At 41.3% G+C, this 25,215-nt stretch overlaps 2 protein-coding genes across 7 annotated transcripts in view; both read right to left on the bottom strand.

Annotated features, from left to right (window-relative positions):
* Positions 1-302: 302 nt before the first annotated feature.
* Positions 303-15,856, bottom strand: LOC133949052 (proline-rich protein 5-like). Its single transcript, XM_062383190.1, has 10 exons — positions 15,649-15,856; positions 12,863-12,952; positions 10,479-10,664; positions 7,500-7,580; positions 6,116-6,222; positions 4,973-5,064; positions 4,741-4,881; positions 1,933-2,077; positions 1,536-1,817; positions 303-925 (listed from the first exon to the last, which is right to left on the bottom strand). The coding sequence occupies exons 2-10, from the start codon at positions 12,886-12,888 to the stop codon at positions 576-578; spliced, it is 1,410 nt and encodes a 469-aa protein (XP_062239174.1). The 5' UTR covers positions 12,889-12,952; positions 15,649-15,856; the 3' UTR covers positions 303-575.
* A 4,318-nt stretch (positions 15,857-20,174) lies between these two features.
* Positions 20,175-25,215, bottom strand: part of wnk1b (WNK lysine deficient protein kinase 1b) — a 77,788-nt gene continuing 72,747 nt past the window's right edge. For all 6 annotated transcript variants that reach the window (XM_062382427.1, XM_062382421.1, XM_062382423.1 and 3 more), the window contains one exon: positions 20,175-25,164. In XM_062382427.1, the coding sequence (XP_062238411.1) occupies positions 24,736-25,164 (429 nt within the window). In that variant the 3' untranslated portion in view covers positions 20,175-24,735. The remainder of the gene's footprint in view (positions 25,165-25,215) is intronic.

The following is a 25,215-nucleotide window of genomic DNA, read 5'->3' as shown; positions in this document are numbered from 1 at the left end:
GCGACATATTATCTAAAAATAAAGTTTTGAAACGCAGAAAACTTCTACAGAATTCCTGGGATTAAATCCATATAATTCTGTCACCCTAACGTCTATTTCTATTCAACCATGTGCTCCTGGAATATGTGTTCACAGGGGCGGCTGTACCAGTAAAGGCGACATAGGCGGTTGCCTATGTCGCAAAATGCCGAGAGGAAGGCACGAGAGACTGATGTATCATTGCCAGGGCAGGCCCTGTGGGTTCAGCACTGGCTTATTTAAAATAAAACACACACACCTGAGAGAGAAAACCCACAAAAAGCAACTGTCTACAATTATTTTATTAGTTATAGTTTATCATTACGATTATAGTTTACCCCGAGGGAAAAGTGCAGATGTGTTCAACTCGAGGAATGCATCTAATAAAAGTGTCAAATCTAAATATTTACTGGTCATCATTTGAGAATAAAAAATCTCTAGAAAAATGATTCAGTCTGAATCCCTGATGATCTCCAGAAAAACAGCAGGGGGCATCAAAGGCTGTCCGGAGGAATGTCAGTAGTGGCTCAGCTTTGTTCTGAGTGATTGTGTGTGTGTCACGCTACACTCTGCCTGCCGCTGTCCTTGCTGTGCGTCGACCCTCCAGAACAACGCCGCGAGAAGTCAAGAAAGATGCCGTCCTGCTCGGGCTCTGATTCCAAAGACTCCTGGATGTGGTCCGTCATGATCTCTGGACTGGAGGATGGACTGGGGCCGGAGCTCGTGTCGTGAGCGAGCGCTCTGGAGGACGAGGGGGAGTCCCACAGCAGAGATCCACTGCTGTGTGTGTCTTTAGACGGGGAGGGCTCAGGAAGGATGCCTGGGGAGTGATGCTGGGGCTGAAGGCGAAGACTCGTGGGACTGTCAGTGATTCTGGACTGTGGGTCCTGGCTAGAGGTCACAGTATCTGTACAAAATAAAGTTAAAGTGTTATAAAGTGTTAAACAACATAATGATCAATACGTAACATGCTAAGAAGTCGCTGCAGTGTTTGTTGATCAGCTCCTGCACAACAAAAGTTGAGGTTTTGTGGGCAACGTGTCAGGAAGCCTCCTGATCGCCTTCTATAGAGGTTTACTGAGCCTAGCCCAACCAGGAGGAGACCCAGAACTCACTGGAGTGGGTCTACATATTCCATCTGGCCACTGAACACCTCAAGACCCCCCAGGAGAGGCTGTAAAGTGTGGCTGGGAGAGGGGTGTCTGTAATATTTTAATCTGTGGCCAGCTGCATCTGATAGGCCGAAGATAATATATGGATTAAAGCAAAGTTACGAAGTGAACTAATGTTTTTAAAGCACTTGAATATGAAAAAAATGTCTGACTGACGATCAGTGAGATGGAAAATGTTTCTCTTGAATATGTTTTAACTTAAAGGTAAACGTTAAGGTCAGAAACCCGACCAATCGCGTAACCATCCTGTTATAAAAGTTGTCTGATCTATTTATTCCTCCAGCAAGGAACTACCATTTACAATCTTGAAAGAAACAGATGATTTGTTGTTTCTGTTATTTCTACCTGAAACAAGTTCTGCTGAAGCCAGGGAGCGTCTGGCGAGGCTGGGTGTGCTGGTGTTGCTGTTGGTGTTGGAGGTGGATTCGGCCACGGAGCTGCTCTCCTCCACACAGGAAGTCATCTCAGAGACGGAGTGTCGCCTGATTCCTACGCTGCCTCCAATGGAGGCATCCACATCGTATTCTACCACAGGGGTCAGCATGGTAACGTTGTAGCTCTTAGACCGCACCACTGGGTTTTTGGCAGCAGGGGAGTTCCCTGGTTTGGAGGACCAGGAGCGCTTTTCTAAAGAGAAAGACAGAGGTGGAAAGGAGAAGAACAATTATTGAATTTCTTTATGTCACATAACATCTTAGAAAAACACTTCTCTGCACACACACAATCACACAACCACACACACCCAATAGGCATGAGGAGCAGTGTGGGTTGTAGGATCCATCTCTGGAATATAAGCCATTGGTGCCGAGGTAGGGAGAGACCACTTTCTGGATGAGGGATTCCAGACGCAGGTAGTCATCCGTCACACCTTTAGACTCATGGACACCCTGGATTACACAAAGACACACACAAATAGGTTTAGAGTAGCTGGTGATTGATATGTGTTGGTTAGAGACAATGGAAACTTTATTTTTACTTAACTTTATTTGATAAGTGTACTTATGGTTTAAAACATGATGAAACATAGTAGGGTGACAGATGCCACTAGGAGGCGCTAAGGTTTATAAACACAGATTAAAAAAAGAACAGTTTGGTCCTAAAACTCAGAGACATTTAAACATTTATAAACACGCTAAGTAAAACAAAGATTTTAAAGTTTGTGCTGGCGCTGTCTTTGTCACTCCTGGATTAAACAGAGCTCTGTTTCCTGTATGTTAATGGTATAATAGGTGAATGACACTGACTCAAACCAGTATCCGGTTGGGGAAGTTGCTGTTTCGTTGCTTTGAGCTCAATTTCAAGTTTGAAATGAACGGATCCCTTTCTATCTATATCTTTTTCATTTGCTTCAAGTAAATACACAGTGCTGGGTACGAAAACAGAAAGAGGAAAAAGTGTTTATATGAGCCAATGATTCCGATGGATGAAAAAAAGAAAATTAAATAAATCCATATGTCATCCATCAGTTCTTTGAAAGCAACACAACATTGTAAGTTTTGAGAGCTGTATAGCTGCTTGTAGTGGAAACACCACAGAGGACTTAACTAAAACAGCTGTAAACCACAAGAACAAGTTTCAAACCATGACTGGAATCATCATGAGTCTCATGAAGCATTGGTTAGCGCAGCTCTAAGGACATGGGAGCCCTGTTTATTCTTTATCGATGGCTCTTCTGTGTCATGGGGCCGACATGACTGTTGCAACCGTGTCGCCAGGAAACAAACATTAAAGTGTTTATCTCTGCAGCGCAGCTCCGGCTCTCATCTGACATCAGTGCGTTCAGCTGCAAACAAATGACCCTCGGAATGAAAGCCGTTGCTGTTCAATGAACTCAGAGCCGTCGCGGATAACAAAGACAAGGAGGAATGTGATGTATACATGTATGTTTTTGAGTAACAAAGAAGAGATCAATCAGTTCTGGATACTGTGAATCATTGAGCCCACAGCACGGAAACAAACCACATGAAGAGAACAGACTTCAGTGAGCTGGCGTCACAGCGTTTTAACAGAATGAAAGGGAAATTACTAACAGATGAAACAAGAAGTCGTAAACAGTCGACATTCGCTGCTGTATTTTATCTCTCGTACACGTTTTTCTTTGGTGCCCAGCTCTCCCGTCTGCTTTCATATCTGATTTAATGTGCGTTGCAGACAAAACAAAAACAGGTCAATTAAAATTACTCATGTGTGCACAGCGCATAAATCAAGAAAACTATTTTTCAATTTTTGTGTCTTTTCTTTTCACCACACATCCCTCTGTTTGACTCTAGGAGCAGATTTGGGTCAATGAGTCACTAGAATGATGTCCAAACTAGACCCAACACACAAACACACACTCACTAACTAACGGTTCATGCACACAGACACACTTGAGAGCACATTTAATCAATTCAATCCACCCCCTGACCAGATCTTACCTTTGACCAGTTTATATAATAGGTTTTTGGGAGCGTTCAGGTTAAATATGAACTGTTGACACCAAAATATCACAAATCTTTGTTTTGTTAGCCAATCATTTTTTGACATTACAAGATATAGAGAATAATTAATGGATCTTGCTGAAATGAAAAATACATTCTGGGGACTGGTATTCAGTGTGTGAAATTTGGTGCTGTCTCCTACTTGTGTTGATCCACATTGAGTACATCTGAGCTTTCTCTACTGTAGCCATACCTAAATATTTGCAATTCATGCAGATCAGAGTGAGGTTTTCACCTTGTCTTTTTTAATGGCCTGAGAACTTGAGCACTGATTGCTTTGAAACTGTCATTATGAATACTTGATATCAGTTTTCTGGGGGCATTGATTTTTTTTCCTTTTCAGTTATTCTGAATCATTTTTCAGGCTGGTAAAACAACACAAGATTTAATCGCACAGTTGAATTTCAACAATGAAAAAAATATTTCATGTCTCCACTTTTGGAATAAAGCTCTTCTCATTATTGAGATTTTCTGTTCTACAGAGGATTTCAGGTCTTAAGGACTGTGTAAACACGGGTAATAGAAAAACACAAACACTCTCGCACACACACAAACACACACGCCCTGGGTGCAGAGGGTACTGAGTGGTCATGGGAAGACGACTGCGCTCTGTGTTCACACTGAGACGACTTCCTGTGAGATCCCTGAGCAAGAAAATAACCTCAATCGCTTTCCTCATCTGTTGTCATTTATCCACAACCCACATCAGTCGTGGATGCTTTTGCTGCTCTGTGTGTTTGTGTGTGTGTGTGTGTGTGTGTGTGTTTGTGTGTAATTAAGTGAGTAAGGGACTGTAGCACTTAAGCCGTTTCATGACTTGAACTCCAGAAAATTGGAGTTTGCCTCTCACAGTTAGAGAACACAACGGGAGATTGTCCATGTCAGACACGTTCACAACAACAGGAAACGTTCCGGAACATTCAAGCGAGGGTAGAGCAGTCTCGTTTGCGTTCTCACATACACAACCCCCCTCAGGAAAATGTCCAGACTTAAGTGCATGGCTGAAAGCAGCTTAAGAAAGATCATGAGTGAGTTTGTGTGTGTGTGTGTGTGTGTGTGTGCGTTTGTACCTGTAGTATTAGAAGCATCTGTATGATAGAGGGAGGAACTCTGGCTTTGGGTCGAGCGAGAGCCTCGTCCAGTTTCAGGTTTAGCGTGATGATGTTCCTGAAGTGGAGCAGAGCCAACTGACGGACCGATGGTTCTTTTCCCTGACGACACACACACACACACATATACGAGTTAACATTATAGGTTTGTGTAAGGAGAATTTTATGAGTGTGTGCATGGGTGTGTGTGTACCTGCACAGGATAGAAGATGGCCTGCAGCATGGACAGAACATCACAGAAGAAGAAGTCCCACGTGTCAGCCAGAGAGTCCAGCAGCTTCTGACCTATTTGGCACGATAAGGAGAACAGGAAATTAGAAATTTGCAAATGCACAAATTCAAGAGGAGAAGTAAGTTTTCTTGTGGAAGTTTGGGAAAAATATCTATCATGAAACACGGAAAACAGGGATTAATTCCCTGACACAAGGTGCCAAGGTTTATTTTGAGGTGCGGATATATATAATCCGCCTAAACACACACACAAACCAAAATACACACTGAAATAAGCCAGAACTAAGTCTTTAAGTCAGTGTGGTTTCTTTTTTGCTCAGTTTCTCACTAACTGAATGTAACTGACATTTACCATCACTTCCTGTGATGACGGCTCAGAAAATATCTCACAGTCAGTATGTAGGTGTTGTACCATTTCCCAGGTGCCTCGGATAAAGGTCACACATTTACCACAACAGAGAGAACTAAATATTTGTAGGGTCCTAAGCACTTGCTTTCAATGTGTGTGTATGTGTGTGTGTGTGTTTGCGTGCATGTGCATTGAGGTATTTACTGCTGCAGAAAAATGCTCTTCACTGATGGTGGAAATAAAGCTGTGTTCCCACAGTTCAAACTATTAGTTAAATGTTTAACACTCCATCTGGATTTTTAGTCAATTATTATTTTTCCTTGTTGGACTCGTGTCATGCTGAGATGAAAACTTTCTGTGAAATGAATCATTGGCACAGAAACACACAAGTTAAATACCAACAGGAATCTCAAATAAAGGACTCAACAAAGAACCTTGTAGAATTTCCCCTGCTTTAAGCAGGTTGTAGAAATGTTGCTTCCTTGTTAATCTGGAAGAAATGGTCCTTTCATTCATATCATAACTCAACAACATACAAACTCTTCCTTCCAATGAATATATATTTATACCATTGTTAACTAAACAACAATTTTAACAGCCTTTATTTTTATAAATTGAATATCTGTAAACCTGTTCCAGTGTTTCAGAGTCGAAGCAAACAGTAATGGTTTTATAAAAATATTACTGTTAATGGGACTGTTCTTATGTGTGTGTGTGTGTGTGTGTGTGTGTGTGTGTGTGTGTGTAAGTGTGTACCTTCGTAGAATCGGATCTTGTCTCTGAGTATGACCATGCCTTTAGTGAGCAGCTGGTTCTGAAGGTACTCTGTGAAGAAGGAGCCCAGCTCTGTCCTTAGCAGCTGCCTGCAGAACACACACATTTAAGGAATATGAGGGTGCACATTTGCAGAGATGAGCAAACACACAATTACACACGTATACCAAACCATCTCTAATACACATAATTGCTGACTGTAAACCGTGAGTAATGAGACTGCATGCAGTGTTTAAACAGCAGCACATTCAGGATATGAGAAAATATATTGTTCACAATATAAACAAAGAATACAGCTACATCTGAACACTTCATCAAACAGCACACACACACACACACACACACACACACACACACACACACACACACACACACACACACACACACACACACACACACACACACACACACACACACACACACACACACACACACACACACACACACACACACACACACACACACACACACACACACACAAACACAAACACAGAGTACAGAGTACAGATTAATGTGACAGTTGCTGTTATTATAGGAGAAGAGACGTTGACCTTTAATCTTCAAGTCACAGATAACATCAACAGAGAGAAAGTGCATGTTTGAAAAATTATAAAATAGCCTAATTTATATAATATACCACTTAATCATGACTACTGCTGTTTAAATGTTATCTTATTGAATTTGATTCTATTTTACATAAGGCACCTTTCCTCCAATCGCAGACACTAAAAGAAAGACCGTCACAGTTGCATGTATGTATTTTCTTTGTCTAATATAGTATAATATATTTACTTTACTTAACAGGAGTTGGTTTAGAGTGTTCTGTGTCTACCGCCCTCAGCTACACTGGCGTTCAACACCCAACACACAGCAGTGACTCCTCTGGAGCCTCATCTATGAATGATGGCACATCAATGATCCTGTGTATGTGTTCATGATTCAGTGAAGTCTAAATTTAGCATAACATGCTGAAGCACTTAATGTGTTTAAATAAGAGGCGACTTTGTGCCTGAAAGAAATCTGCAGGGAAGATGAGGAATTATAGAGGAAAACGGTATGATTTAGTCAAACATCCTAAAATTAAAAAAACTGTTTGAGTTAAAAATCCAACAGAGTCAGCAAGAGCCCATTCCTGCATGAAAGGCAAAGGCCAATCTCATCATGTTGAAGAATGTTAAATACAAATTCCCTTGATCTGCCCGTTTATCCAGATCTGCTCCAAAATAAATGCATTCGTCCTTGGTCCCTCCACAAAGTTTTAAAGGAATCGGTCCTGTGGTTTTTGATAAATCCGACTGAAAGACAGACTGACTGACAGATAAACAGAGAGAAATTATTGATAACAATACAAGAGGCAGACACTAACCTGACACCTTCATTCAGAGTGTAGAGCTCATTCTCTCCCAGATCTTTCCTCTGGAAAACTGAGATCACTGCATTGTGGATGCTGCAGACAAACACACAGGGAAGCATTCAGTCTACAAATGAATCATAACTGTTGTGGAGAACAATAAATTAATAACAAATATATAAAATCGCATGTTGAATACAAACAACATTGTTTTAAAAGCTACAATGATAAGAGTTGTACTGTAATACAAAGTATATAAGCAGTTCCATTGAGGTGAGATTCGCTGACACAGTTTGTTCTGGAAGCTGGTGGAAGGAGAACTTGGTGTCTCTGTGTCTGGTGCATCTGAGTTAGATCTGAAAGTCCCTCAACGTAGACATAACAATGTTCTGTTGGTTGGTCCTTTATCTATAACCTGACCTTGGGTACAGCGAAGAGAGGAGGGAGTATCTGTGGATTTAGACAGACACTACTCTCCCAATATTGTCCAGATATTAAGAAATATACACTATATACATAGTATAAAGTGGCATATACAGTAATGTTGATATAACAAACATGTTTTTCTAGTGTTTATATGCACAATGTACAGTATAAACACTGTGTATTGTCCAGGCTGACCAACATGTGTTATCTATATATTGATGCCATGTGATACGACTGCAATAACCTGTAAATTCACTCATATTCAAATCACTCTTTACATTGAAAAAATATTGGTTCTTTACTTTTAAATGTCTTTAATTAGGGCCCGATCACCTCTGGTGAGAGGCCCTATTGAAATTGAAAGGATTATTCTGAGAAATTTTTAAACATGCTCAAAAAGTTGTAAAAGTTTGCAGTAAATTAGAAAGTGGTTTAAATTTACGTATTCCGGAGTATTTGGAAATGGGCGTGGCAAAATGGCTCAACAGCGCCACCTACTGAAAAGCCCCTCATTTAGCATTCACCGATCCTCACCAAATTGAAGACTATTGTGTATCATGACTAGATGCATAACAAAGTCCATAATTATGAAAAACGCAACAGGAAGCCCGCCATTTTGGATTAAGTGGCCATTTTGGTCATATTCCATATTTTTACTTTGATGTACTTCTCGTAGAGTTTTCACCATATCAACTTAAAATGTAGACAGGTGTCATCACAACAAAATGGAGATCAAAAGTTAATGAAAGATCAACTTTTTGCAAAACCGTCTGACCGTGGTGTGGCGTCAAAGTTTGATGAAACGCCATCAAAACACGAGCTTCTCTATCCCAGACATATTTGGTCCAATCGACTCCAAACTACACATGTACGACAATAGTCGCGACCTGAAGACAACTACAAGATATTGTGACTTAAAATCACAGCGCCTCCTGGTGGCAGCAGGAAATGTCTTGTTTTTGGTACATTTTAAACTTAGATGTATTTCTCCTCATCCACTTTGTGAAACCATGTCAAACTGTGTCTAATGGGTGTCAAGACATTGATAATGTAGGCTTACGATTACTGTGACTTTTCATCATGCGGATTATTAATGGCGTGTCATCAAAGTTCAACTCGCCATGACACACGAAATTGCTGTAACTTCTGTGTCCATGGGTCCAGCTCCCTTAAAACTACATGTGTGTATCAACAGCCCACCCCTGAAGATATACAGATAGTTTTAAGGAATGGGCGTGTCAAAATAACTGACTAGCGCCCCCTAAAGGGCAGCCCCGGCACTACGATTGGTCTACATCTACAAAAATCGATAGTGACATGTGTCTTTTCATGACAGAGAAATAAGTCTCTTGGACAGATATGCTAAACCAAACAGGAAGTTCGCCATTTTGGATTTGGTAGCCATTTTGGCCATATTCCAAACTTTTACTTTGATGTACTTGTTGTAGAGCTTTCATCAGATCAACGTGAAATTTAGTTGAGTGTCATCACAACAAGATGGAGATGAAAAGTTATTAAAAGATCGATTTCTTGTCTCACGGTGTGACCTTGGCGGGACGTCAGAGTTTGATTACACGCCATTAAAACATGAGCTTCTGTATCTTGGACATATTTGGTCCAATCCAGTCCAAACCAGACATGTAAGACAAGAGTCGCGACCTGATGACATCTACAAAGACACCATGATTTAAAACGATAGCACCACCTGCTGGCTACAGAAAGTGAGGCTTTTATCCTTGCTGCAGTGCTAAAACGCATGTAACACGGAGACGAGCACTTTGTCAGCGAACGCTCTTTCTTCACCGACCGCAACAGACTTGAAATCGCCTGTGCTCGGGCCCGTTAGTGATACAACGTAGCCCTAGTTAAATTTATGTTTAAACTGTAATCAAGCCTGAATTACATTTCTTTGTCATTAAGAGTTCAATAACAACATAGGAATTAGGAATAATAAAACATTTTAAACATATTAAAAACATAAATTCTAAGGTATTAAGTAGGTGAAAAAAGAGCAGAAAACAAAAGAGTGACAAACATAAAAAGGTCAGATGGGCATGAACTGGTCTCCCGGTAGAATTTAGTGCAGCTCATGTGGATCAGCCCTCAAACCACCTGACAAACTGAGAGCTCTTTCTTTTTAGTCTCTGCTGTCTACAGGTTTAAAAAAAAGAAGCTGAATTCCATAAAAATAACTGGAGAAAAGACGGAGAAGAAAAGAACCTATGAGGCAGAATGAGATAAAGCGAGGGATGTGAGATGGATGGAGATAAAGAGAGATAGTGATGGACCCTGAGGGAAGCAGGACGGGAGGAGCTGGTGCTTATGTGATTGTATGTGTGTGTGACAGGATGAATAAAGGCAGAAACACAGCTTTGTTCTGGTGATGTTTATTCTAACACGACATCGCCAGAGAAAGAGGTGCACACATGCAAAAAACACGTGGGCAAACAAAAGCAGTAGAGCTTGAAAGGGGAAAACACACATGTGCTTATTCATCAACTGAACCAACACGTCTCACACTTAAGACAGATTGTGTGTATGCATGTGTCTCTCTCTCCGAACACTGACCTATTCCAGGTGGCGTTGGCCCCGGCCCTCCTCTGCTGCGTCCCCTTGTCCTTGCTGCTTTCCTCTGCCAGCCCCCCGGCCGTTCCTCCCTTCTCTCCACCTCCCCCCGCTGGGGTCTTGGCCTGGGAGAGGTCCGTCAGGCTGGAGGAAGAGCTGCTGCCCAACTTCAGTTTGCTCTGGAGACTCCTAGAGATTCAGCCGGACGGGAGAGAAGCATTAAAAAGAGCCAAGTATAAAGGACGACGCTGAGTCATGTTTTTAAAAGTTTTCAGGCCAAATACATTGATTTTGTTAGAAAATAATGTTTCATAATGAATTTAGGTGAAAGGGTGAGATGAAGAAAAGAGTATAAAGAAAGAGTCTAAAGAAAAGAAAGGGAGCAGAGACCCGACAAAGAGAGACAGTGAGAAGCACAGAAAAGTATAAAAGAGTACTCAAATATATTCAGAGTAGTTCCAGACTGCACGTCCGTCCATGAAAATGAAATACATCAACAGAGTTTTCAATCTTAGAAATACAAATCAGAGTGGCTGTTGATGTTTCAGTTTTATCTGTAAATAAACAAAATCTATTGAAGCTTTGGAATTTAATCATGTGGAAGTTCTTGTAAAAAGATGACAGTAAAAATTCTTTCATAAAATGATTTTGATTTTACATTACATTTCATTTAGCGACTTACTTAGTTGCACTCGGGCAATTTGAGGATGTTATATTGCATTCTGGGAAACTGTTACGGGCATGTTTTTATTTATGTTATGGACCAAACAATCATCTAATCATTTAATTAATTATGAAAATAATCCATAGCTATATTGAAAATTCCAACTTGATAATGTAGCATTATGTATGTACTATTAATATATACAGTATACATGTATATATAATTATATAATACAACTGGTCAAGTGTCTCTACAGCCCCACACTAGAAAATGTATTCACATTCATTTATCAAAAATAAACAATGAAATCTTTAAAAGTTACATAAATATATCAAAGCCTCCTTATCTCACACACACACACACACACACACACACACACACACACACACACACACACACACACACACACACACACACACACACACACACACACACACACACACCTGATATACTTACTCTAGTAACTGAAAAGGTACTACATATCCCCACTCCATGAGTGTGTGTGTGTGTCTGAGCGGTAGGTGGATGAAGCAAAGGATGAAGAGAGACGGGCAGAGAAGCTTTCTTTGTCCTCATTGGTCTCTGTCCGACTCTTTCTCATGCTCCTGCTCTCTTCTTTCTTTTCTCTTCCTCCACCTTTACTCTTTCAACTCCTCCCTACCCTCTTCTCTCCCACTGTTCCTCTCTTTCTCTCTCTCCCTTGGCCAGTCTGTGCCAGTCGGTGACCATGTGACCCTGTGAGCTTCTGTGCCCGGGCGAACAAAGGAACCCTGTGAGGTTCGAGAGCTGCCAAATGGGTGGGGAAGGATTTAAAGGTGACAAACATTTCTCTTCCTTCTGTCTCTTCGTGCAGGGGCCCAAGACAGAAACTGTTCTGACACGTTGACCCAATTCACTGATCACTGTTCAATATTCTTTTAGGTATCGCATAGATTTTCTCTGGTTTTACTTCTATCTGCCTTGGAGCCATGCACACTTCCTATTGGTTTTCAGTCCTTTTGTAACAATCCATGCACGTTGAACACTTTTCACATGAGTGGAATTAAACTTAACTGAATTTAGACTTATCTGATAAAAAGAAGAGACAGTGGACAGAGAAGACAGGAAAAGAACAGCAGCAGGTACGGAGAGTTGGAAAGGAAAAAAAAGAGGGGATGGAAAATCAGACGCACGTAGAATAATATGGCAGGAAAGAGGAGAGAAAGTGTGTCTGTGTGTGTGTGTGCGCATTGTAGGTCTGTCTGTCAACCTGGATCTTAGTTCAACTCCACACAAGTAGGTCAGTGTGAGAAACAGGAGCCTTGGACTCAGTTTCTCCCTCACACACAGACACACATGCAAACTCACACACTCACGTCAAAAAGGGAGGAGGCCTTTCCGACTACCACCAGAAAAGAAGGTGTAGAGTTGTACCTTGTGTCACTGAAGCCACATTTTATTTGGCTTTGAAACGACAGGGTTGAGTTGAGTTGAGAGAGAAAGGCTGCAGACTAATTACTAAACAAAGGAGCATGAAGGAGACGTTTGAATGAATGAATGAATTGAAAGAATGAATGAGGTCATTAAGGAATGTGTGTGTTTGTGTGTTTCACTTTCAACCATATTTTTGTGTCCCAAGGGACGGAGACAAAGGAGAGAAGGGAAAAGAAAAAGTATTTGAACTGCATCAGTTAGACCTGATGGGTGTAGTGTTGTGTGTCTGTGTGTGTGTTTGTGTTCTTACCTCCTCAATGAGCCCTCTCGTTCCATGTTGGTCTTGACAGACAGCTGCGACCTACTGACCACCCACTAATTACTGCCGACCAACCAGGATCTGAAAAGGAAAACCAGCAGAATCACTGGTTGAGAACGTCCTCATCATCATCATGTCTCCTCATCAATATCATAGACGGCACAAAAAGACGGACGACAGTACACATGAAATACACTCTTATCATATTGTTTACGTCATTTTACATTGTTCGGGTAAATTAGGTTTTACTTTGTTATTTGAAACTTCATGATTGACAGCACAGACCGACTCACGATTGGCCGAGGGCATGTAACGGCACAACCACAATACCGCAGCTCAAGTGAAAACGTTTTTTTCCAATTGAAGATATTTGTAAATGTCACGGCAGGAAAAGCACATGAGTAAATACTGTAATGACTTACTGGTCTGTATGTTTTCCACAGCAGCCATGTTAACATGGTGGATTAGTGAAACACATGTGTTACTGATGAGGTTAATGAGGGCTCTGTTGTATCTCGGCACAGAGCCATGATCAATGTGATTACCTCCAGATTCACGTCCAAATGGCGGCTGGGACGAAGCTTTATTGTCCATCAAGGGCTTTTTCTTTTGCTTCATTAACAACATTATCTTGAGAACGTTTCTAGAGACTCACAAATGTTCACTTAGACTCAGGAAATAATGGTTAGATAAGGGTCAAGGTCACGTTGGTGGTTTTAGTCTTTCGAACATATCTGAAGTCTCTAGGTTTTAACACGGATGCTGACGGCCTTTTTTATCTTTGTGAAAAGATATTGTCACTGGAAGAACACCACTGACACCAACAACACCTGATTAGATATCATTGATTATGGTTTACCAACTCAAACGGCTCTCATATGGTAAAAATCATCTACTGATCAGAGATTCTGAAAAAAAGCCAATGTGATTAGTGACAAGTTGAAGACTGAATCTCAGTTTCAGAGCTGTGTGGTTTTATGAAACCACTCTGAAGTATGAGTTGTCACCGGGATAGTTTCTGCAAGTTTGTATACTGTACACAAAGTGGCTTTAGAGGACAACACTAGTTTACAGAGCCGACCACGTTGTTATAAAATGAGAAGTTGGTACTGTTTAGTTCATAGACACAGTCAACTCACTGACACTTGCACTCTAACAGGTGTCTACTCTCTGTCTGGCTCACTCCACATTATTCTAATCAAATTACAGTGACGAGGCAGAGACGGATATCTGATCCCAACACAATCTCAAATGCCCCAAGTCACTCATTCACTCGCTCTCTCTCTCTCTCTCACACACACACTCACACGGAGCAAGAGAGCGAGATAGAATGACACACACAAACACACACACACACAAACAACTTAAGTATATTAACTAATTATAACTCAGTTAGTTATTTAGTGGTTTAGTACAATAAGAGAAAGTAGCATCAGTAGTATCAGGCATGTTTTTAGCACAGGGCCAAACAGGGTAAGCCTGAGGCTTCCTCCTGACCTGCACCACTGTCTTCGCCACAACACTTGAACACTTCACTTACTTTACTCAACAGCAACATGATCTAATACGAAACATTAAAGTGTCTTTGAGTTACGGCGGCAGTATTTAGATTTATTGGCAAAGCAAATTGTGAGATAATTGGTTTCACAGCCTGGGCCATCATCCACAGTTTAGATTACAATGCTCATGTGTGTGTCTGCTGGGTCAGTAATGACCTAACGAGTGCTTCAGGCTTCACTTCCTGAAAAAAATGTGACTTTTTGCGATGCAATATCAACCATATTCTTAAATCGTATTGTTTTTAAAGCATAGACCGGGTATAAAGACAATTTATACGTCTCCACTTCCTCCTGTAAAAAGAGTAGGAGGTCAGGTTCAGAACTATACAGCAGCCGGCCACCAGGAGGCAATCAAGACGATTTGGCTTCACATTTGTGGAGCTTTCATGTCGTCCATCATTAAATAAGAAATGACTTTAACCTATCCTAGAAAGACGGCTGTTCATGTTTGTGTATGTTTATAAAAAAGGTGACTAAGACAGTCATGACTCTGGTACATCACGCTCTGGCCCTGCAGATCTAAACGCCTCCATACATTACCCACGCTGCTTGTCTCTAACAGTTGCCTCTATCTTACAGAACATCACAGACACTTAATGCCTTGCTTAAGGGCAAGACTGTATACTTATAGATTGCGGTCAAAGGGAAATTGATCGTGATTCTAATCATCTGACGGAGATTTCCCAGAGAAGTCAGTCCGGAGAATGAAAACCTCCCGCATATTTAAAAAAACTGATTTCTCTTCCTCTTCTTCCAACTCTTCCTCCTCCGACCACATCACCTCTTTCTCTCTGCAGGAGACAGTTTCACATTTTAGGCAGATACCAGGGACTGACACTGCTGAAATGAACACACACACACACACACACACCACTTTTACTTTAGCACTTGTCTGGTGCAGGGGGTAATTTCCCTGTCCCAGTGTGTGTGTGTGTGTGTGTGTGTGTGTGTGTGTGCGTGTTTGTGTGTGTATGTGGAAAACCAAAACACAAGGTCCTGCTGTAAAAAACACAAACCACTGGTGTCTGACTGTTTAATTTAAACGCAAGTCTTTTGTGTACCTTTACACAACTAAACTATATTAACTAGTTATAACTTAGTTAGTAGAGAACTTTCCCTTTAGGAGAAGTAGTTTAGTTCGATGAGAGAACGTAGCTCCTTCTCTCAGCTGGCGGGTCTCTGCTAAGCTAACATGAGAAGTGAAGAGTTTATACTCACTGTCTTCATGAAGTCGGTGCTCCTCAGTAAACTCTGTATTAAACTCCGGGTTTCCTGTGACGACGGTGGGCTTTAACTCGGTGTCTTCACACAGAGACACAAACAGACACTGACACTGACACAGACACACACACTCCCCCGTCACAGACACTCAGCTGCAGGTCCGCGGCGCGTGAGGACAACGCACGTCCTGCTGAGAAGAAGCGAAGTGGGCGAGCTGTCAGTGAGAGAGGGAGGGAGAGAGAGGGAGAGAGAGAGAGAGAGAGAGAGAGAGAGAGAGAGAGAGAGAGAGAGAGAGAGAGAGAGAAAGGAGAGACTGTGTGTGTGTGTGTTTGTTCTTATGGCTACAAATGCAAGTCCCCATAGCTTTGACATCATATTTTTTTGGTAAGGTTTGGTTATGTTAAGGTTAGAGTTAGCAAAGTAATAACTATGGTTAAAGTTAGGTGTGGGTTAGGCAAACAGTGATCATGGTTAAGTTTAGGGGTTAGGATTGGGATTTGGGTTTAGATTTAAGTTAAGGTTAGTTAAGGTTAGGTTTAGGTCTGGTAAGGGTTAGGTTAGGGTTAAGGTTTGGTTATGACTTTGCATTGGCTTCCAATCATTGAGGACAGCCTAACTCAAACCTTACCCCCCCCCCCCCCCCATCATGGGAATAATAATAAATAAACACACATGTTGACCTTGTTGTGGCTCCAGAGCAAAGGTCCAGAGCTTGATGAACATCGCTATGACATTTAAAGACAACTCATCCAGCAGCGTCTGACATGTCTCACTTTGGACCAACACAGTCTCCGAGGATCCAGACGAGAAGCAGCAGGATGAAAACACTGAGTCTTTGTTGTGAGCAGATTGGAATCACATCATGTTTAATTCATAGTGAAATAATTCACACGCAGACCAGTACAACAGCCACCCACTGAAAACACTGGACATCACACTGAGTTCTTTTACTGCCAGCAGGGAGGGCCACTCAGCAGTGTGTGTCTCTGTGTGTGTGTGTTTGTGTTGTTACTTCAGAGCCAACTTGCATTCACAAGTGATTAGCTCTGTCGCTGGACCCTTGAGCTGCACACAGTATCTAATGTAAAGATCAGTATATGAAGCACAGAACTCCAACAAACTACCCTCTGTCTGCAGACACACAACTCTACTACACAAACACACAAACACATCTTTCAACACTGTAAAAATGACACTGCAAAATTTGTCAGGTTACTATGACTTTGAGAATCGGTGAGTAATATTTACTTTTTTGTAAACTTAGCAAAATCATGTTCAATTTGCAAAATGTATATGGAAAAACACATCATTGTGTATTTTGACCACAGTGGAACCCAGGTGAGTTATTAACAGGGTTAGGGTAAATGAATATATATATATATATATATATATATATTATATATACTTCATATACAGTATACAAAATCCCTTAAAAGTTTTGAACACCGGCCAAAATGTACTGACAACAATGGTTTTGTAGAAAAATGTGTCCCTTAAAGTACAGAAGAGCAAGAAAACAACCACAACCACACACTCACACACACACACACACTCTCTCACAAACACAACCTTTAGCCCTCAACCTCCTCCCTCTGCAATAAGGAACAGGTTCATAATAGCAAATTCATAGGTCAAGCCCAGATTGTATCTTAAATGTTCTCAGTACTGGAAAAACATAACAGACACACACAGACACACACACACACACACAAACTAACACACAGTAGTGCCTGGAAAAACACAGCTTGCTCACTAATCGCTCAACAATATATAAACAAAGTGTTGCCGCGGTCTCTGTGCACACACACAACATCATTTATTTATGTATTTTGACACACACAGATACACAAGCCTAACACAACCACACTTTGAATGCAGACTGGTTCACACCACACAAAGTCAGAGTTATTCACTCCACTTCACACCTTTGTAGCCTTCCCCATATATTGATCAGATTGTTGACTTGCTTTGATGTTTATCTCGATTACTGTGATTATATAATTCATGACTTCACTTTAAAGGCAGCAGGACGAGGCTTTAACCCGGAAGCATCGTCTGCACTTTTAATTCTGCTTTTTATACTGTGCAACATTAAAAACACTTTTGTGTTTCTCTTTCACAACCTCTTTCTTATATGGTTTATTGAGGGTAATTTGTACTTTTACAGCGCACTCTGAAGTTGATTTGAGCTGAGGAAGGTGCAGACTCTGAAACCACAACAAACACACACACACACACAGTCAGACTGATCAAGATAAAGGAGAAAAAAATCTTTCTATGTCAGATAATCACATGTTGGTGTTTGAGGTTGAATATTTTTTGATAATAATCTTGTACAGTTCCTGATGCAAGTGAAAACTGCAAGATCACAAAAACACTTGCACACACACACACACACACAGGATCTTAAACCTTTATTTCAGGTCGCTTCATAGATGTGAGGGCTTCCGCTCCCTGATTCTTGGAAATAGAAAGGGCCGGACTGAGCAGAAATAGTTGATGCAATTTGTCTATTTAACCAAATGTTGCAGCTGAAATCGGCACTGTTCAAATTGTTATTAAATTAACCTTTGTGTGGACATGACTGCCTTTGGAGGCATCTATCTTTAAATCTTAAATTCAGTCTATGTTTGAACCTGACTTCAACTTGCATGGTTTGTCATGGTATTAACAGGTAGCGATTCGGTGCCTTGCTCAATGGCACCTGCACAGGATGAGGGGTCTGTCCTTGTGACCCTTCAGACAGAGGGTTTGTGTAGCGATAAACAGATGTTTGTTTGTGTTCATCTACACTTCAGCTCCTCCAGGCTCTATCTAAACACGCACACAAAGTACACGTAAACACACATGTTCAGGGCCACATGAGGACGGGAAAATCACAGGTGCACACGCAGTCCGCTGGAATACACATGTGACACAAACGCACACTCACACACTCTGCAGACTAAGGCCATTTACAGTCAGTGTGTAAACAGACAGGAGGAGAGAGACGCTGCTGCTCAGAGGAAACAGGAACCTGTGACAACTCTGCTCAGGAGCCCGCTGCAGCTTCTGCTTTCACAGCTACAAGATTACAGGGGGGGCATGGGATGGGTTTATTTTAGACAACATATTAACACACTGAAAGGAACTTAACCTTTAAATATAAAGTAATTTCCCTCGTAATTTGATCTCTTAGTTTCAGATCCTAAAAGTCACCTCTACGTGACCAACATCCTGGTCGTCTGCTGTCAGCTGGCTGCAGACAGGAGGTTGTGCCTCATTCAAGGGCAGCTGAAGGAGAGTGGGAGGCAGTGGATGGTTTAATGAGTGAGTGAGTAAGAAGAAGAAAAGAGGAGAGAGAGGAGAAGAACAACACACAAACCAACACTTAAATAAAAATAAATCCCTATATATATTTGTATTAACTATTTTTTTTTAAATTCCAAGCTCAAGTAGCTTATGAAGATGAAACAAGAGAGGGAAGACACTTGAGCCCACATCCTGACGACTGTTTGCATGCATGGACAAAAAGAGCATGGGCGACCACTGTTTAGTAAACACACACTCTCTCCCTCGCTCTCTCTCATACACACACACACACCCGTAGGCCCATCATTAGTCCCAGTATGAAAACTCATTTTCAGCTTAAAAGCGTAACAAGTATTTATCAGTGTTTATATATAAACATTTATAACAAAAATCTTTGGTTTGCCTCGCCACAAGAGTGACAACCACTTCACACCACTTCTCTGATCTTGAAAAGAAGCTTTAATAACCATCAAAAAAAGAATACAATAAGTTATGGAGTATTAGGTATTTAAATGGAAGTTTTTTTTCCCGGTGATCAAGCTTATTCAACTTATTTCTAAAAAGGTTATTTCACCTCAAAATATATTTTTCAACCTGAGGATATTGAAAATATATCCCACCCAGTTATTAAGGGTAATTACTTTTACAGTGAAGTATTCGTATCACAGCAGGAAAAGAGCGTGATGGAAATGTATTGTTATTATACAAGGGCAGTAAAGTATTCTTCCTTCCTCCCTTCCTTCCTCTGGACAATGTTCCTCTGGCCTCCAGATTGTATTTTCACGGTTTCCATAGTGGCACATAATGAGCTCAGGCTTCACACCTCTCAACCAGCTGTTTCCTGAGATCAAGTTGATGTGGTTGAAAGAAGGAAGCAGACCTGTAGGAACACAGCAGTAAATCCTCCATGTTTATTAGGAAAAGTGCTGCCGCCTTGTGGAGAAAAACAAGTACTACTGCACTCTAATAATTATAGAGGAGTATTTTACTTTTGATAGTCTGACGCATCTTAGAAACACAGAGAGAATCTAAGAGTATCATGAATAGCACTTTCGTCCTGTTTGTCTTTGTCATTGTGTACCTGTCTGTCCACCTGTGAATCCTTTATCGAAGTGGTTCTGGTTCTTCATCGTGACCCACAGGCCTGTTAAGAAAACTAATCTACATAAAAACTAGAGAGACGTGGTTTCCTATATAATTAATGATCCATAATTAAAACTCAGTCAATTCCATTCATTTAAACAACTTTTATTTAGTTTTTACAAATAAAGTAACAAAGTTAATTGTATTGTAGCGCAAAGCGCAGTCTCTTTTTATTATGAAGCTTGAAAACTCTAAACTTAGTGCAAAACATACCATTAAAGGCTGCCGATGACTCCCTACACGTATTTATTCTTGTTTTTCTTTCATCCATGGGTTTTTTGTAATTCAAACACTTTTGTACAATGTCAAACATGATACAGAAACAAATGAAACCACCCAAGTTAAGTTAATCCCTGCTAGAGACGTTTAAACCGCAGATCAACTGAGTGAGAGAAAAACTAAAGTGAGAACAGGAAAAAAAAATCAACATGTTTTTCAGTAACAGTCGAGAGCAACTCGAAACTCAATGTCATTCCACAGGAGAGAGCTACAGGAAACAGTGTGGTGTGTGTGTGTTGTTCTGTTGGTGCATGAAAAGGCATTGTGTGATGTTAACATGTGGGCTCTTCTACAGTAAAAGCATAAAGGGAAAGCAAGTCCTGTAAAAACACCAACAGAAACTTAATCTCTAACATGAACCAGTAAAAACCAGTTATCTGTGTCACCAGAAACATTGAAACCTTAAATTTCAAAATAAAAGTTGCCCAGCGCTAGAGAACTCCTAAACCTTTCACAGTAAAAGCTCTCCCCCAGCTTGACAACGCACTGTAACTTTACATATTGCATTGCGGCCATTGCACAGAGGGCATTTCTTTTGTAGTTAACTTTTGTGTAGTAATGACAGATCTAAAATTTGATTACACCTCTACTGTGGAAATCATTTGAGGTTGCAAGTGAAACTTCAACCAAAACAGCTCCAGTGAGTAACAGCAGGTAAATATTACACTCAAATGATCTTTTTTAAATTTTTATTCTTCACTTCTGATGGTTCCACTCCACTGACGACACGTCACATGGCACTGAGTCGGTGGCGTCATTTAAGGATTTGACAGACTCTGAACCGGAACTAAAGCAATGTGGCTCAATTATTATTCACAGCTTCAACCAAACCTGCTAAGTAGTAAAAATGTTGCATTAACGTTTCACGGGGAAAATGTCACAAAAAACAAACAGGCAGAAGCAATGTTGTTGTTTTTGTACAAACTTTACAAATTACCTTTTCGTAATGTGTTGACGTAAAACCAGAACAAACCCTTCCCAATGAAAAACAAAATAAAAGACGCTAGGTTGTTTTTAAGTGAATGTTAAAGTTTGCACCAGACACGTTTTGATCTGCTCTGATAAATGAAGGTTAAAGCAGAACAGGGTGTCGAAGGCCTTGAATCTGAAACCTCCATCCTTTCCATCATGACCACCACGGAGCTCACATTCAATCCAACCACCACCACCACACATTTGACCACGAATGTTGCAGCTTCACAAATGCACAGTGGGATGAAACGATGTTCATACCTTACTCTGACTCTTTGCTTTGTTTGCCCCGCAGCAGCAGCAGCAGCATCTCTGAGATGTGTAACACTTTGAGTAAAGAGTCAAGTTTGAACGGTTTTGGTTATTTCACCATAGAGATGTTTGTATTTACTTTATTTCTAATCCTCATCCTACTTAGAAAAAGGTGATGTCATATATTTCCATGCACCCAATAAGGATTCAGCAATATTTTGATACAGGATCTGATCAGACCACCGACACAGTCCTGATGAAGAAGATTTGGTTTTTACTATGTCGATGTAATAATATGTAAAGTTGCACTACTCCTCAATCATTAGGAGAGATCGTTAAATTGAGAACAAATTCAGAGAAATATACTTTTTTTAGTCTTTTGCCAAATTCACAAAGCAGTCAGAAAGAAATATGATTTATGTTTTGGTATACAACATGTGTGTGCACCACTGTGTCACTGACTGATCTCTCTACTGCACCCGGGCCAGTGGCTCTAAAGTACAGAGTGGTCCAAGCTTCAAATACAATCTTCAAAAACTCCAATCTCCATAAAACGGAATCCCCTTCCTCATATTTACAATTAACACCCTGAAAAAACAAAATGGCACCGATAAAATATCACGTTTGCTCCATCATTTCATTCTGTTGGTGGTGCAGCTGGGCCTGAAGACGCAGCCGGGCCTCGTGCGTATAAGAGCAAAGCACAGCAATGAAAGAAACAACTCTGATGTCACGGTTTTCAAGATTTTTGATTCAGCTTTCCTCCCAATTCTCCCACAACAACGAAAAAAGGTTAAATTTGAGCATTTTGAAGGACACAAATAATTAACCACAACCTGCATGAGCTGACCACAGCAAGTGTCCATCAACAAGGCCTGACCATCAGGCCCGATGACACAGTGACACCCCACAACTCCCCACACACGTCCACCCAACCCAACAAAGAAGCAACAGGAAGGAGGTAAGGCACTAGTAAATACCTCCAGTATTCACCAGAGGCTTTGGAGGGGGCAGGGGAAGAAACGGACCAAAAAAAAAATAGAAATAAAAGACAGACTTTTTCTTTTCAAGTACATTAAAATGGACACCATTGGTTTATACATTCACATTCATCTAACAAAACCAGGGGAGGAAGGTAGGAGGAGGGCTATTTAAAGTGTCTGATATACTGTTTAAGTACTGTATTAAGAAAACAAATAGCTAGCATTACTTTTGTTTTAAATCTACATATCAACTATCCTGCCGTCCATTCTGGTTTTGTCTTTATATTCAGGCTCTGAGGTCAGTTTCAGCTTTCAATTCAATCAGTTGTAAACTGAAGCTGCGGGTGATTGGTTGTTGGTATAAGGCATTTGTTTAGAAGTAGGTCCTCAGTGACTGGATGTGAGGATGTTTATTGAAAATAACTGTTTTTTATATTTTCCGTTTTCACATTTTGATGAGACATTTGAAGGAAGCAGTGAATTGAAAGTGAAAGGACCCAGAACCGTTCACTCATATTTTTTTTTTTTCATTGTTACCCAAAACTAAAGTCGTCCAACAACACTTTCGCTAACAACAACAATAATCACAGTGTTTCCACATCGGGCTCCGATGTGCGTGTGTATAACAGGTCCATCGACAGAACACGTTTTTTGTTTGTTTCTTTTTAAATAGAATAATGATCATTAACAACTATAATGATGATAATAAATGTACATTGCAATTATTTCGAACCCGAGTGTTGAAACCAGCTTAATGACGCTAAGAACTGAGACATCTACGTCCGTTAAACAGCTGCTACGCCTCCAACAACACGTGTGTGTATTTACATCTGGTTGTGCATGAATGTGTGCATGTCTGAATTCATATCTTTTACATTTGTGTATGTGTGTGCATGTGTTTGTGTCAGATTGCCAGCTGGGGGCAAGAAGCAAACAAAGCCAAACAAACAACAATACAAAACCAAAATAAAAGAACTAAATGGAATCATCAAAATTCTACAAAATAAACTGTACAGGGACTGTGATATTATTCTGATAACAAGGCCACTTTTCACAATGAGTTCTCTCATGTTTCTTTTGTTTTCCTTTCCTCTTAAAAGGTTTCTGCTGTTATTGCTTCAAATGGCAACAGAGAGGCGGAGAGAGGCATGGAGGAGAAGGAGGAGGTGGAGTCGTGACAGTGAAGAGGTGTTGAGTGGAGCAGAAGCATCGTCGTGTCCCAATAAGTGCTCTCATTGATTTATCGTTCGTGAGGTAAGCAGAGGAACGGGATACAGAGGTGTCTCTCCGTTTCCACCTACTATCTGTCCTCCACCTCTCTAGCTCGGTGTGAATGCTTCGCCAGAACGATGGAGGAACGAGAAGCTGTCACAAATTCCCTCAAGCTGATTCCACCAAGTGCCGAGCTGCTAACTATTCTCAGTATGCTTTGATTCCATTTGTTCTCGATATTCTTTGTGCTTTTGACGGTTAAGAAAGTATGTCTGAATACTGAAGAAAAAACACTTCCTGACTTATCACACACACGGGAGAATAATCACAGACACAGTTCTAAACATCTTTTTCTTTCTACCAAAGCTTTTGTCTCCTGACTTTTTCATCGTCACCACATCCTTCCACTTTAACCGCGTGTTGTATCTTCACCGTAAACTAGGACACATGTGCGCCCCATCATATATGAGCTTGTTCACCCAATATAAAGCATGTAATGAAACAAGTGTGATTAAGTTATAATAGCTCATACACAACACGGCACACACACACACTCAGTCTTCAACACCAGTCCCGTATCCTGTCACAACCTATTTGGCTTGTTAACATTACACTCATCAGTCTTTTCCTTTATCCTTGAGCATTTGGCTTCTGTCACAAGCCAAGACTCAGACACAGCAGGCAAGGAGATTGTTTAGCTGCGTCTGTGACAGTGTCTCGCACACTTGGATGGAAGCAGAGGCAAATGGAGATGGTCGCACTTGAAATTCCTCTTTCATGGTTTCTCCTCTCTTCAGCTACTCCTTTTCCATTCTCCTGACATGTCAGCATCCGACATCTTTAAATACCGAGCTCCTGGTTCTTCTCCCACTGATCAAGCCCAAAACACTCTCCGCCCCACACCAGTTCACACCAGTCGGGCCGTGATTCAATCAAGCCCTGACCCCCAGCCCTACGTGGTCCTCAGATTGGGTCCTCCTGGGTTGCTGACAGACTTCGGCAGAGCGTTGGTCAAATGGAAAGCCTGGAATGGCCCCTGCCCGGGAATCTGGCCCTGTGGGGTGGGGTAGGGGCCCAGGGGCTGGGAGGTGCTGACCAGCAGGGGCCCAGGCTGTACCGGAGCCTGCTGCGAGCTCGACAAGCCATGAGCCGGACCAGACCACTGTGCACTGTAGGCGGCGGTGGGAGTGTACTGGATGAATTGGGGAGGCTGGGGTTGGGATGGAGAGGAGGAGGCAGGGGGGTGGGACAGGGAGCCCTTGCGGCTGGCCAGAGAGGTAGCGGTGGGGTTTGTTGGGAGTAGTGCAGAGCCTCCAAGGCTGCTGGGACACAGTTGGCTGGGAGCCGAGAACTTCCTGCCCAGACTCGCTGACTGGATGACCTGACAAGAGGAAAAGATTCATCATTAATCTGGTGACAGGATTTATTCAGA

Source organism: Platichthys flesus, chromosome 23 (genome assembly GCF_949316205.1).
Source record: "Platichthys flesus chromosome 23, fPlaFle2.1, whole genome shotgun sequence".
Taxonomy (NCBI): domain Eukaryota; kingdom Metazoa; phylum Chordata; class Actinopteri; order Pleuronectiformes; family Pleuronectidae; genus Platichthys; species Platichthys flesus.
This window is presented reverse-complemented; position numbering and strand designations above follow the sequence as displayed.